This window comes from Anolis sagrei, chromosome 2 (assembly GCF_037176765.1).
Source record: "Anolis sagrei isolate rAnoSag1 chromosome 2, rAnoSag1.mat, whole genome shotgun sequence".
NCBI lineage: Eukaryota > Metazoa > Chordata > Lepidosauria > Squamata > Dactyloidae > Anolis > Anolis sagrei.
In genome coordinates this window covers 217,730,961-217,745,037 of record NC_090022.1, presented here as the reverse complement: position 1 = coordinate 217,745,037, position 14,077 = coordinate 217,730,961, and the positions used below count along the sequence as shown (strand labels likewise).

Sequence of the window (14,077 nt, the reverse complement as noted above, 5' to 3'; positions counted from 1 at the left end):
AAGTGAAAAAAAGAAAAGTGGAAAAAAGGGAGGAAGAATGAATCAGCAAGGAAGAATAGCTATGTATAGCCCAAGCTTTTAGGAATAGTGCAAGAAAAGTTAAAGCTCCCAATGAGATGAAATTGGGCAATCTGGACAAGAAAGACAATCAAAAGGGGGGTTTCTAATATGTGCAAAGCAAGGAGATGGTGGAACCACTGAACATCATGTGTGGCAGGGCCGTAGCCAGAAGGGGGGTTAAGGGTTCTAACCCCCCCCCCCAAACCTGGTTTACTCATGAATTTTAAGTGGTTAACCAATTTATGAGTAAACCAGGTTTCTTTTTTAACCTGACACATTTCAGGGCAGGGTTGAACTTTTTACACACACCCCCGGCCCGGCTATGGCCCTGAGGTGTGGTAAAATGCAAACAGATCTCAATGAAAAGGCAAAACTGCTTAATCCCTGTTTTGCTTCAGTTTTCTCCTTACTATACCCCAAAAATACAGGATCGTGTGCTTCCATGCATGAGCAGAGACTTTTGTAATGAATCCAGAGTGTAAATCTGGATTGATAGCTAGGAATCACCTAGTTAACTTAAATTATTTCAGATCTGCAGTCTCAAATGAACTATTCAAGAAACTTGATGACACACTTGAAGAACCATTTCCCATCATTTCTGAGAAATTTTGGAAAACTAATGATGTGCTGGAGAACTGGAAACAAACAAATACCATCCCTCTCCCCCCCCCCCCCTCAAGGGTGAGGGGACGAACACCTAGTAGACTACAGGCCAGGCAATTGACCTCAATACCAGGAAAAATATTAGAACAGACTGTACACGGCTGTGTCTAAAAGGACAATGAAGGGATCAGTAAGAGCTGGGATGGATTTGACAAGAAAAATTCCTGCCATGCTAATTGTAGATCTCTTTTTGACTGAATTATTAATTTGGTAGATCGCGAGTAGGCTGAGGGAATGATTTATCTTGACACCAGCATTTTTAAGATTTCCCGTAACATTTTGGTTAGCAATCTGGAAAAATATGGAAGTGATGGAAACACCTTCTGATGGATCCATAACTGGTTGAAAAACTATGCTCAGAGAGTTGTAACAACAACAATAACAACAACAACAACAACAACAACAACTTTATATTTATACTCCGCCTCCATCTCCCCGAAGGGACTTGGGGCAGCTTACAAGGGACATGACCAGCAATTACAGATTAAAAACAAGCACAAAAATACAGTCAACATCTAAAAACAATAAAACATCATAATCAGACAACCATCATAAACCAATATCATGGCTGACAACAATAGTGGCGTCGGGCTCAGGATTCCTAGAAGCAATTATTCCTATGAAGCGCCAATGGCAAGTTATCAGTAGCTGTGCATCAAATTGAAAGGAGAACTCAAATGGAGTGCTACAGGATTCTGTTCTGGTACCAACACTTTTCAATGATTAATGATTTAGAAATTGGAGGGGCACAAATCCTTATCAAATTTGCAGATGGTACAGAAATGGGAGTGGAAAATGAGAAAACTGGGCTGTAATAGATAAAATGAAATTCAACAGACAGACACAAATGGAAATTCTACATTTAGGTTATAAAAAGCACAAATATAGGATGGGGATACTTGTCTCAGAAATATCACACGAGAAAGGAATGTAGAATTATTGCTTATTCATAACAATGAGCCAGCAGTGATGCTGTAGCAGAAAGAAAAAAAGAAAAAAAGGACTGATGTTATCTTAGCCTGCATTAATAAAAGCATTATCTCCAAGCTGAGAGAATACTATATTTTGCACTAGTCAGGTTTACTATGTTTAGTTCTGGCATCTCATTTTGAAAAGGAAACAGACGAATTGGAGCAAGTTCAAAGAAGGGTGATAAAGATGGTAAGCGGTACGGACAACAAAAGATATGATGAGATATATTGGTTATGATCAGCTTGGTAAAAAGGTGATTGAGAGGAAGCAGTTAATAGTTTATGGTGTTTAATTGAAGTGGGCAAAGTTCCTTTCTCCAAAATGTATTGATGTGAAAGTGAAATGTGTGTGTAAAAGTGTATCCTGGGAGAGCTAATCTATGGGATATTAAAAGAGTATTTCATAAATATGTCCTGTTATGATACAATTAAAATTCAAATTTTATGGATTATTGATAGATAATAAGTTGATGCTGTTATGGTCTACAACAGTACTGGAGACAATTCTTAAGGTGTACAAGTTTACTGACAGGACCAACACACCTTTTAGAGTAATTCTGATATAAAGGAATAAGTACAGACTTCTCTTTGTCAGTTCCATTATTGGGTACAATATGTAAGTTTCATTAGGATATAGACTATCAACTGCCTTTCAGTAGTTTTATACAAAATTTCTCATGATCTTCATCAAATTAAATTGAATTTGTCACTTTAGCCACTGAGTCAAAGCTAGTGTTGCTGATGGGGATCAAAACTTCTATAATTGTACAATTTCTGAATCTTTGCAATATTAACAACAGTACGGATAATGGAGCCCCCAGTGGCGCAACAGGGCAAACCCTTGTGCCAGCAGGACTGCTGACTGAAAGGTCAGCAGTTCGAATCTGGGGAGTGGGGTGAGCTCCCATCTGTCAGCTCAAACTTTTCATGCGGAACATGAGAGAAGGCTCCCACAGGATGGTAAAAAACCTGGGAATCCCTTGGGTAACGTCGTTGCAGACTGCCAATTCTCTCACACCAGAGAATGCTCTCCTGACACACAAAAAAGTACAAATAATGGAGCACACTGTCCTACGTATACATATCCTGCAGTCTTATATGAGTTTATTTTTTAGTTAGCATGCTGTAATCAGGTTCATTTAGCAGGAGATTTTTCTGTTATTGCCACAACGCATCCTTAGAATGTGTAGGCTAAAGATTCTGGCATTGACCCCTTAATTACAATTTTCCACTGGTTAGCAAGCTAGCCTTGTAAACATTTAGGGGGAATTACCTCATACTCTTGGGAAAATTTCAAGTTGTCATTGGCCTTCAATCTCTCAATGTGATCTGCAAGTTCCAAAATAGGGATGGGTGGATGACTAGCCATACCTGTTGAAGGAGAGAAATGAGAAAAGCATTGAAAAACAATCACACCCAGGACCTGAAATCCAGACTTAGAATATATAGCAGTTAGAATGGCTAAAAATGTGTAAATAGTAAGGATGTTGTAAGGTGACAGAAGCAGGCATATAATTTAATTCACTCAAAGCAAAACATGCTCTGGAGAGATGAGCTTTGAAGCCAAATTACTAAAACAAATCAAACAAATAAAAACAAAATTCATCAAGCATATTTCCAAAGCTAACATTCCTAGTGTTAAAAGAAAGAAAAAAGTTATTATGCCAAGACTTAATGAAATTAGCTAGGTGGGGAAAATGAGACAGTTAGACCTGATGTTGACTTGCTTGAGTAATGACCCTGAATGTCGTATAAGACCCCTTTTCTTTTATTGTATGAAATGAAAACAGTGTGAACGGGACTAAAGTGAACAAAAGGTGAACTGGGGGCAAGGATAAACCATTCAAAGAGGCCTAAAGGGGTACAATAGTACTGACAAAAAATAAAGTGACTTATGGGGGAAACTAACTTGAAGAATGTAGGTAACTAGAGACATTTGATCCTCCAAAAAGAAAATGTAAAAAAAAAAAAAGGAAAATAAAGTATTACTCAAATGAAATTAAAAATATGGATAGCTGGATGCCTAGAAAGTGATGATTTTGTTTCAAAGACTGAATAACCGGCTAACATGGGTTGACTAATTAAGACAAGGGAAAACTTAATGTTTGCTTTTTTTTAAAAAAGAAAAATATATTGTATAAATTTTTGGACATTTACATGCAATAATGGATTGCCACAATAACATGCACAGCTGCTTACAGACAACAGTCAATAAAAGACAAGATTAGACATCAGACATTTTGAGCTTCAAAAATGTTTTCACTAGTAGCAGATTGTAGAAGCAGGGGTTGTACAGACTTGGTACACCTGAACACAAACATCCACCTTATCCTAGTACCTCAAAGGAGAAAAAAAAAATCTCAACCCCATCCCTTTTCAACCCCCAGAAATTACCTACAATCTACTTCAGGTGTAAACATCTTTGTCTACCAATGGAAAAATAGTGGATACAGACAAGGCTGAGAGAAGGAATGAGAAAGAGACAAGTAAAAGGATACAAATGGTGGAAGGCTGAGAATAGAAGCTGAAAGAAGATATGTGGGGCCAACTAGCATGATCTGCCAGCTGAAAAAAATAGCTAGTCCATTCTTTGTGGATATTTCTTTGCAACCAATCAATATGGATGGGTTTTCCACCCACCAAAATGTTTTCCTTTATTTAAGCAGGCCTACAATAATACCTTGTTGCAGGGAGACACATAGTTGGCTAGAATATTTTCAACTAGCGAACCCCATGATGAATCGAAACGATAAAAGAAAACCATGATAACTGGAGGGAAAAGTGGGGGCTCAAACTGGAAACTACGTGTTCTAGAGTTAAGGCTGTATCACCACCAAAATTTTGAAGAGTATTTTCTAAGAAAGCTACATTGCAATTATTGTAGGACAGTGTTACTTGCTAAGATCACAAAATGAGAATACAGATAATTCTGAAAATGGCTTCTGCAACATTTTTACCTAGCTTAATAGTCCATAGGAAGGACCAGCAGCATCTCATCTTTGTTTATGGTACTGCATACCATTGAGAAGTCAAAGTAATTGTATTGAATACTGTTGAGAAGCCAAATTAATTTTATGAATAATAGTTCTTTGCAATGTGTGGTCACTATAATACACTTCAAGATCAAGGGAATCTGAAGCAGACTCCACAATTTGTGGAAAACTACTTAAATGGGAAAGCTCCAGTCATTTCATTCATATATTTCCATTTTGATATCTCCTGTTTCATCAAATGCAACATTCAAGCTTTTGGCATTGAATGTTTGCCATTTTTGTTATACTTTGGAAACCGCCCTGAGTCCCTTCGGGGAGAGAGGGCGGGGTAGAAATAAAGTATTATTAAGCTGGAGAAAATGCTTCCAACATAGACATCATATTTATTTGATACCAATCCAGAACGAGCACCCCAATGGGGAAAAAGTAAATAAATAAATAAAAAGGCACAAGAAAATGCTAAACCTATTCAGGAATGGAAACTGAATGATGGAACATCTAAAACAGTGATTGAACAGAGAAAATAATAGAGACAAAGATGTTTAGACCTTTTCGAGCGAATCGTGGGAGAGAGTTATTATCATATAAGGACTGAGTGGTAGTTTGGCTAGAGAGGGAGGACACAGAGCCAATCAGGGAGGCGTAGGGGACTGAATTACTGCTCAAAGCTGTAAAAAGTAAAGCCAATTGGAAACGGGAAAGAAATTAGTAACAGCAGTAGAAGACCATCATATTCAGTCAGTTTTCACAGTGACAAATGCATCATCATCTTGCATGCACAATTGTTCTGGGTCTGTTCAGTCCTCAAATGAATAGGTAACCATAGCAGACCACTGTAACTTATCCACATATTTGAACTATATGGTTGAATTTTTGGACCAGGTTACTTCAGAAAATTTCATATGTTAGTCTATGGTGCTGAATTTACATTTTAATGTTGGCCAGATGTTCATGGTTCTGCAGTCGTCCTGAAGTATTATTTAGAACTGAGAAATTACAAATAAATGATTTAAAAACTCAGTAAAATACACATTTATTCTAAGATAAGTACAATATCTTGAAAGGGAATGATTCACATAATCAAGTACATAGTACTATTTAAGAATATCAAGGTCCCCTTTCCTCTGCGGGTTTAGCTTTCATATTGCAAGATGCAACTAGATAAAGTGCCGTTTACTATTTCTATTTATCAGCATCCTTCTGCAGTTTGAGGCTCATCTAGCAGTGGCATAAAATCATTTTTGCTTCTTCTTTTTCTTTTTAGCATAAGGTATATGAAGCTCAACTACTTCTATAATGAGCCATCCGGTAATCCTTGCACTGTATTATGATTAATACAAATCGAGTGTCTTTCAATATGTTTCAAAGTAATCTCGTGAAAAGAAATACATGGACATTTTTTAAAAGTCAGCCGGATAATATATCCCACACGCACCAACATTGTAAAGGCTTGTCTGCTTGCAAAGTATAGGGTTCGAATGTTCTGTCAATATGTCTTTTTAATTTTAAAAAGAATACATATTAAATCCTAATACTATGCTGGAACAATCACAGGGTCCTGGAGTGTATATCTGCAGATTTTTCAAGTGAAAATGCTACACAGTATGTGGAGGATAGTCTGTGTTGACAAGTATTTGTATGTTTCTCTGTGCCTTGGTATCATTTTTATTCAGCTATAGATGGAGGCTTCCCCTATATTTCCACAACACAAGGGAATCTCAAAAAAATTGATGCTATTTATGAACCCCCATTAGAACACAAATGGGGAAAATAAATTTAATGATGAAGAAATGCAATGCAATATAATGTGTACCTAATCCAAGCCAAATAGCAACAAAAATATAATGTCCCTAATTGTTTTAACTAATGTTTTATTTAAAGGAATGTATATAATGCTTTTTAAATATGTGTATTTTAGATTGTATCTGTGAAGTTCTAATGTATGGTGTAAACCGCTTTGGATCCCATACGAGAAAAATGCATGATATAAAATTAAATCTATTTATTTATTTATTTACTGTATTTGTATACCGCCTTTCTCAGCCCATAAGCAACTCTAAATCTATTCATCTAAACCAAAGCTTCTTAAACTAGGGGTCATAACTCAAAATGGGATCTCAAAAAATTTGGCCACACAGTGAAGAAATTACAGCAGCTGCTGCATCTGCTTGAAGCCTATATGGCAGCAGTAGCAGAAAGGGCTGGTGGTAAGTCCCAGTGCTTTTCTCTTCAGTCCTAGCTGAGGCCTCCAGAGAAAGAAACTGACAGATACACCTTTCCACCCTTCCCATATAGCTGCCACTGTGCAGGATAGTAGTTACTGCTGACGGAAGAAGAGGAGAAGATGGGGTCATCACTCTGAAGTAAGGAAAATGGGCCAAGATGAGGCAGCCAGTTGTTTGGATGAGGTGTCGGTCAGGGAAAGGAAGGGGAGATAGGTTAGGGTGAAGGGTGAAGAAAGAAGAAGAAGAGAAGGAAAGCCCTGTGAGCCCCTCTAGGGCTCACACGATTGTACCTTAATCTTCCTGCAGAGCTTAGCTTGAAAGAGGGTGGGCGCTACATATCCATGGATCCAACCATCCACAGCTTGAAAATATATCCATTTAAAATAAGGGACATAATTTGATTGCAGTATTATATATCATAGGACTTGAGCATTCACAGGTTTTGGAATCCATGGAGGGTCCTGGAGCCAAACCCCAACAGATACAGAAATCCAACTGTATTTTACTTAAAGGATTTGGTTTTTATGTGCTTGGGATTTACACAGGCAATATTATTATTGCTGTGGAACAGTTGGCCCTTGATTTGTATATGTATTTCATATATCTATATACTCAAGGTTGTACAAACATTTATTTGGCAAAAAGGAGTCACGACTGAAAAAAGTTTGAGATGCCTTGCTCTAAACAATACTTAACACATTTTTATCATTCTATGCAACAAAGGACATGATGACAGATTGAAACACCTAGTAAGGAAATTATATATTGCTATGAGATATCATGTATTTTATGATTTTACCCCCAGAACTGAGTAATCTCACTCAGTTGGAAAAAAAAACCCTTCCAAAATTATTCATTATTGAACACTAGAACTCAATAAACAAAAGATCTGTATTCCTACAACAATTGTTTGTATTGGCATAATTTTAGTATAAAATTATAAAAAAACACACTTAAGTATAAAATTATAAAAAAACACAGTGTTTTCTAGAGATGGCGGTCATTTCACAACTTTTCCCCCTCCAAACTTATGTTATACAATGCCCTTTTCTAGTCATACTGAGACAGAACAATAAGAACTGAATTTCATAAGTGATAAACACATGGAATGCCAATTGGTATTTATCTTATAAACAAAATAAACAATTGGTCTTTAGATCTGAGAGCTCAATATTTACACATTTTCAGGCACTATAGAAACACACTTTAAGAACCAATTCCCCACTTTCTATCAAATAAATACACCAATGTTATCTTGGTGAACTTTCTACACACTACATATAACAGAGACCAAGTATAAGTGACAGTTGCCTGGCATATGTGTTATATATTATAGTTACATGGTGTCACAGTCAAAGTTCAGTAAGTTCAATAAGATAAACACTTGTCAGAATTAAGTCAATACAGTTGAACAGGAACCATGTTCTCATGAAAACCTCATGTCTATTTTTTAAATATAGTATTAAATGAAAATCTTTCTTTCAAATCCAAAGGATATGTGTCTAAAATTGGGTATGCATACAGAACTTCTTTGCTTTGACAATATGAAATCTTCTTGTGCCTTAATATGATGTAAACTGGAATCAGATTAATCAATATTCCTTCCCCAAAAACCTGTCATTAATATATTGAAATTTAACTTTAAAGGCCAAATCAAATTGCTAAAATAACTTACCCCAATCTCTAATCTATGGAATCAAGTCTACTGCATTCTATCTTCAACATAATGTTTGGAAGGTTTGGGTTGAACTAAGATGTAATATCAACAGCACAGCAACCAATAACTATTATACTGTATTTTCAGCCTGAATTGGATAGAACATATCCATAACTAACTGCATGCCATTGGGGAAATGTCCAATCATCAGTGATAAAGACTGGAAAGAACACAGGCCAAAGACTGAAAACACTTAACTTGCCAAATGTATTATTGTCCTTCTGTTCTGTATTACAATGGTTCCTCCCTATCTATGAATTCTGCGTCTATGGATTCAGCCATGCATGCCTTGGTATGGAAGGTAGATATCACCTTTGAAGAAAGGTGATGTCAGTGTGAAACACCACCCAGTCTCTATGGAAGATAAGGTAGGGGTCATCAATCCTGAATACCACTAATTCTGAAGATTGGTGCACTGAGGTGATGGACACCAGAAAGGCCACCTTCCAGGGTAGGAGACGAATATCCAATGTGGCAAGCGGCTCAAACGAGGCTCCTGAGATTTATGACAGCACAAGTTCGAGGCTCCAGTTGGGGGTTAGAGGGTTGATGGGAGTGGAAGTTGTTATATCGTCTTAGGAATGTGTTGATCAGGGGACTGATGAGGGGTGATAGATGACCCTGCTGCTACATGTACCACGAGATGGTGGCAAGGTAAGTCTTGATGGATGAGAGAGCAAGCCTTGGACTGACAAGGAAAGGAGGAAGCCAAGTACATTCAATACTGATGCTTTGGGTAGTGGGCCCCCTCAGGATTGAAGAAAGAATTGAAACCGGGAGACCTTGAAAGTTTATGACATCTTCATAGAGGGTTTGTGAGCTGCCTTTAGAATAGTGCTTTGTGCTGCTCTAGCGAGACACGTAGTTTGCCTGCCCCTCTCTTGGGTGATGGTCAGCAGTGGGAATAATTCCTGTCAAGCCTGAGTTTGTGTGGCTGGAGGCAGTAGAGGCTGAGTTGGGGCTCATATGACCGTAAGGGTCGAGCAGAATGAAGAGTCTTGGATCTCTCCACCCGACAATGGTTCCACCATCGAGCCCCATAATGAACTGATAGGTTGGGCTGGCTAGATAGAAGATGGGGATCGTTGGGATGAAGCTGTTGGTGAAAAGGCTTGGTCTCTCATTGGCGAAGAAGAGGATGAGGTTTGTTGTACCTTTCTCTTCTTGGCAGCAGCTTGACTTTGTGAAGTGAGCTACGCTTTGAGTGATTTTTCCAGAGTTGGAGGAATCAAGAAGGAGGAGCTTGCTACAACTCCTCTACTTGGACCCATCTGGACTTTTCATGTGTGTGCTTGAATGCGATTCGCATAGAAAACATAGAGAGAGGCGTGGCTGTGATCAAGCAGGCTGATCATGCCAAGTCCATGGAGCTTGGGGTTGAGGGAAGCCTGACTGGGGTTGGGTGGCTAGGTTGTTCCATGTTGAGGCTCACCAGCCACAAGATCTTTGATGCTCAGGAAAATTTGGAGCCTTTTGAAGTGGCCGAGGTCAAAGGAGTCACTGATGGTGCTAAAGTCGAGTGGGCCATGGATGTTGAGGGGGCTAAGGACTGTTGGTATAACAGCACTTTTAGCCTGGGCCATGAAGGCCTGGCAATGATGGTAGGAGCCGACCACATGGCCCTCTCCGAGGCAGAGTAGGCATTTCTTTGCATGATGAAGAAGGTATTTATGATAAATTCACTGCAGCTTCCGAGTATTTTGGGGTATTTTCAATGCCTTTTTTTCTTTTTTAACAAAAAATACAACATTTTGAACCATTTTTTCCTCTCTACTCCCCTTTTCACTTAACATCTTTTCATGTTATATCCTCAGGAGACAAGAGTGTTTAAAGTAAATTGGATAACACTGTAATCCATGGGAAAATAAAGATTTCTCTCTTTCTTTTAATATACTTGGAATGATCATATGGACCAAATAAGGTAATATAGTGCATTGCAGATTATTCAGTACAGTGTACATGGCACTAATGAACAACATATATGTTTTGTACTTGACACGTGTACTTGCATAACTGTGTACCATGCTGCCATCACAGACATAATTGATGGGCAAGACCTTTTACTTCTAAATTTTCTCTTTTTCATTAAAATGCTGGCTCTCTCTGAACAGCTTATTATTCATCAAGTTTTAGCTGAATATGAGAGGTATTCTTCTCTTTTCAATCAATTAATGGGGAAGAAAATCCCTGTCCTGATGACTGTTAAACCAAGGCAAAGACATCAGTCTATATTTGTGTCATGAATTTTTTTATTGTTGACACAGGTAGAATAATGTCAATTTCAGCAACCATTTCATAGATTCTTGTCATAGATTAAAGATCACAATTAATGAACTGACTTTCCAAAAGAGTTCTTGATGGAGTGCTAATAAGGATCTTCAATAACAACACCTAAATACAGAAAGCAAGACTTACAAAATGTAGTTAGAAGGCTATTTCATTTCTGCTAATTACCCAAAGGATAATCCCACAACCTTTATTGTTGTTTCCTGTTGCATCTTTTCCCTTCTCTGTCAGGAGCTGATTTCTGCTGTTCCAAACAACATCATAAATTTTCTCCATGACATCTTGAGGCCAACAAGAGGTGTCAGAGAAGAAATGTCAAAAGTTATGGATGGACTCTTTCCCGTGGGAAAGTTGCAAACTGAGGAGGGAGCGAAGAGATAGGTAGAAAACCAAGAGGTGTTGGATGAAATCGCCATTAGCGTCTTCCTATAGCTGTGGAGATCCGAGCAATAAAAGCCAATTCCAAAAGAACCTTTTGTGAGTGGTCTTCGTTGCTGGCTAGATTCTGCAGGGACTGACATTTAGACACTAATCCATTTTATTACTGTTCCTACTGAATCAACTGCAGTGAGAGCAGGATGTCAGAGTCAAAAGAATTTCAGGACAGTGGGGAACTGATTGACCCCCCCCTTCCTTTGGTGCGGCAGTGATGGAAGAGAAACTGCTTTACCCTTTTGCCGGCCCAGGAGAAATTGCAGATGGGGATTTGTTGTGAGACCCCAGCAAGACCCAAGAGGTGCCAGGGGGAGCTGTAAGGAAGAAATGAAGCCCCAGACGCTGATTGAAGGTGAGGAAACCCCCCAGAGGCGGCGTTTGATGGAAGCAAACATGGAAGCTACGGAAAAAATACTACAAGAGAAATCAGCTACTGACTTTCTTCTTCTCTTTCTGGCTAACCACAGTTTTCCTTCCCTTCTGCTGCTCTTGGACATAGTTAGGTGTTGCATGGATACCACCATAAAATGGGATTAAATTTGAATTAATCCCATTTCAAGCAGGATTTGAAGCCATGATTCAAAATTATTTTCAAATCCTTATATATGTGAAAGAAGGGAGTTAGAAATAGAAAACACAGGGTTTTTCCTAATTGATTAAACTCAGGAAATCCATACCACTTAATCTCCACACAAATCAACAGTCATGACCATTAAAGAAATATACATGTAAAAGAAATGTAATTGATTGGGTGCAAGTCCTCAGCATAAACCCTATTACGTAAAAAACATGTTTGTGAATTGTGCTTCCCTCAGTGCTCTGTCATTAAAATAAAGATCAATTGTAAGTTGCATGTCATTTATATCCTCCAAAAGTAATCATGTATTGCACAAATTATAGCACTAACTTATAATGATTCCGATCTTACCTGGAGTTTGAAAATTAAGGCGTCGTAGCTCAACTGGATCTGTGGGATGATGGGAAGGAATCTCCTTGTTATTGGGTATGCTGCTCTTTCTAGAGTCCGTCTCTGCCCTTTTCCTACATAGACAAAGTGAACATATGGACAAAGTGAACATTTGGACTAGATGGCCTATGTGACATCTTCCAATATGATTCTATATTTCATAAGAAGATTAGCGAAGAAGTCGTAACTCAAGAGAAATATATCTATTGCTTTCTTTGACTACTTTCATTCCTAAAGAAAGCAACAAGCAATTTTTGCAATTTCCTTCCCGCTTTCTGCTGTGAGTTTTTGAAAAGTATTTGTAGTGCAGGATGTATTAGATGCAAAATTCCCACAGAAAGCAATTTTTTGTATACAGGAAACAGTGCTATTTCACAGAATTTTTTTTCTCTCTGCAAAAGTATTTTTTTGGCCAAAACAGTGGTTTCCTCCAAAACATGTGGTTTTCTAAACAAAAAATTTGCTCAAAATAAATCCAGATCTATGAATATTCTTTTTAAAATCCTGGTTATCATGGTCTCCTGAGACTCAAAGAACATCCTTTTTGAACATTTAAAAAATATGTTTGAATATGTTTCCATTTCCAACTATGTCACTGTCCTTTAAAAAATTCTCTATTTCTCTGAATCTAAGGTGCCATCGAACCTAAGGGGTACCCCATTTTAAAAGCTTCCATTTTAGAGAAAATAATTTTTCTGAGAATTAAAAAAAATGTGTGCACAATGCCCTTTTTGTTTCAATGTGCCTTTGTCGTGCAGTCTTTTTTGTGGGGTAAAGATGGAATGTCAAGAAACCTGCAAACCATCTGTCTGCATCGTTCTATCAAGTATTAAGTCGATGGGCCCCTTGGGAGTGGAAGCAGAAAGCGGCACTTAGTAAAAATACTGGTAAACAGCTGTCTGGCTAAGGACAAAATGCTTGGGGTTGGCACAGCCATTTGAGGTTGGGGCTCTTCTTCCACCTCCCTCAGTTTTGCAAACAATAATAACAATCCCCCAAAAGGTGAATCTACGGTATCATTGAATCTAAGGTGAACCCCATTTTTGAAGCTCTCTAAATTGGAAAAAGGATGCTTTAGATATGATGAATTACAATATTTGTTCCAATTCAGTCAGCCCATGAAAATAAACTTATGTTTTTAAAAAGAATAACCTGTATGCCAAAACGTATTGCTTCAAACTAAAGAAAGATATAAGTAAGACATCTTTATGCAGCTTGTGCCTGGAGTCATCATTACAATAATGGATTTGCTTGGAAGGAACTAGCACTGTAGAAAGATAATGAGGCATGCCTAAACCTTGTTGAATGTTAAGTGCTAAAGTTTCACTAATGCCAATGAGAAGTTCTAAAGTTTCATTGATTTTGATTTTCCCTTGGATTAGCCAAGTGATGGCAATATCAGTATGTCTAGCATCCATATAAAACTACATCTTTCCTACTATTACTTATGGAGAGGGGAGAAATAGTTAAATAGAGTAACAGAAAGTGAAAGGCTAGTGAATGGTCAATAACTAGCAAATTCTTCATTTTTGACTACCAATATTTCAAGAAACATTGACGATGTTTGGATAAATTGAAAATGTTTCCACTGTTACTTTATTTATTTATTTACTCTATTTATACTCTGCCTTTTTCTACCCCGAAGGAGACTCAAGGCGGCTTACATAGAGGCAATTATTCAATGCCTTAATAATAATAATAAAACTTTATTTATATACCGCTCCATCTTCCCAAGGGGACTCAGAGTGGTTCCCAAGTAA

The 14,077-nt window shown here is 37.8% G+C and overlaps 1 protein-coding gene across 48 annotated transcripts in view; it reads right to left on the bottom strand.

The window, feature by feature from the left end:
- PTPRD (protein tyrosine phosphatase receptor type D) overlaps positions 1-14,077 on the bottom strand; it is a 1,485,253-nt gene that overhangs the window by 102,740 nt on the left and 1,368,436 nt on the right. For all 48 annotated transcript variants that reach the window (XM_060762309.2, XM_060762310.2, XM_060762317.2 and 45 more), the window contains 2 exons: positions 12,279-12,391; positions 2,968-3,065 (listed from right to left, as the gene is read on the bottom strand). In XM_060762309.2, the coding sequence (XP_060618292.2) occupies positions 2,968-3,065; positions 12,279-12,391 (211 nt within the window). The remainder of the gene's footprint in view (positions 1-2,967; positions 3,066-12,278; positions 12,392-14,077) is intronic.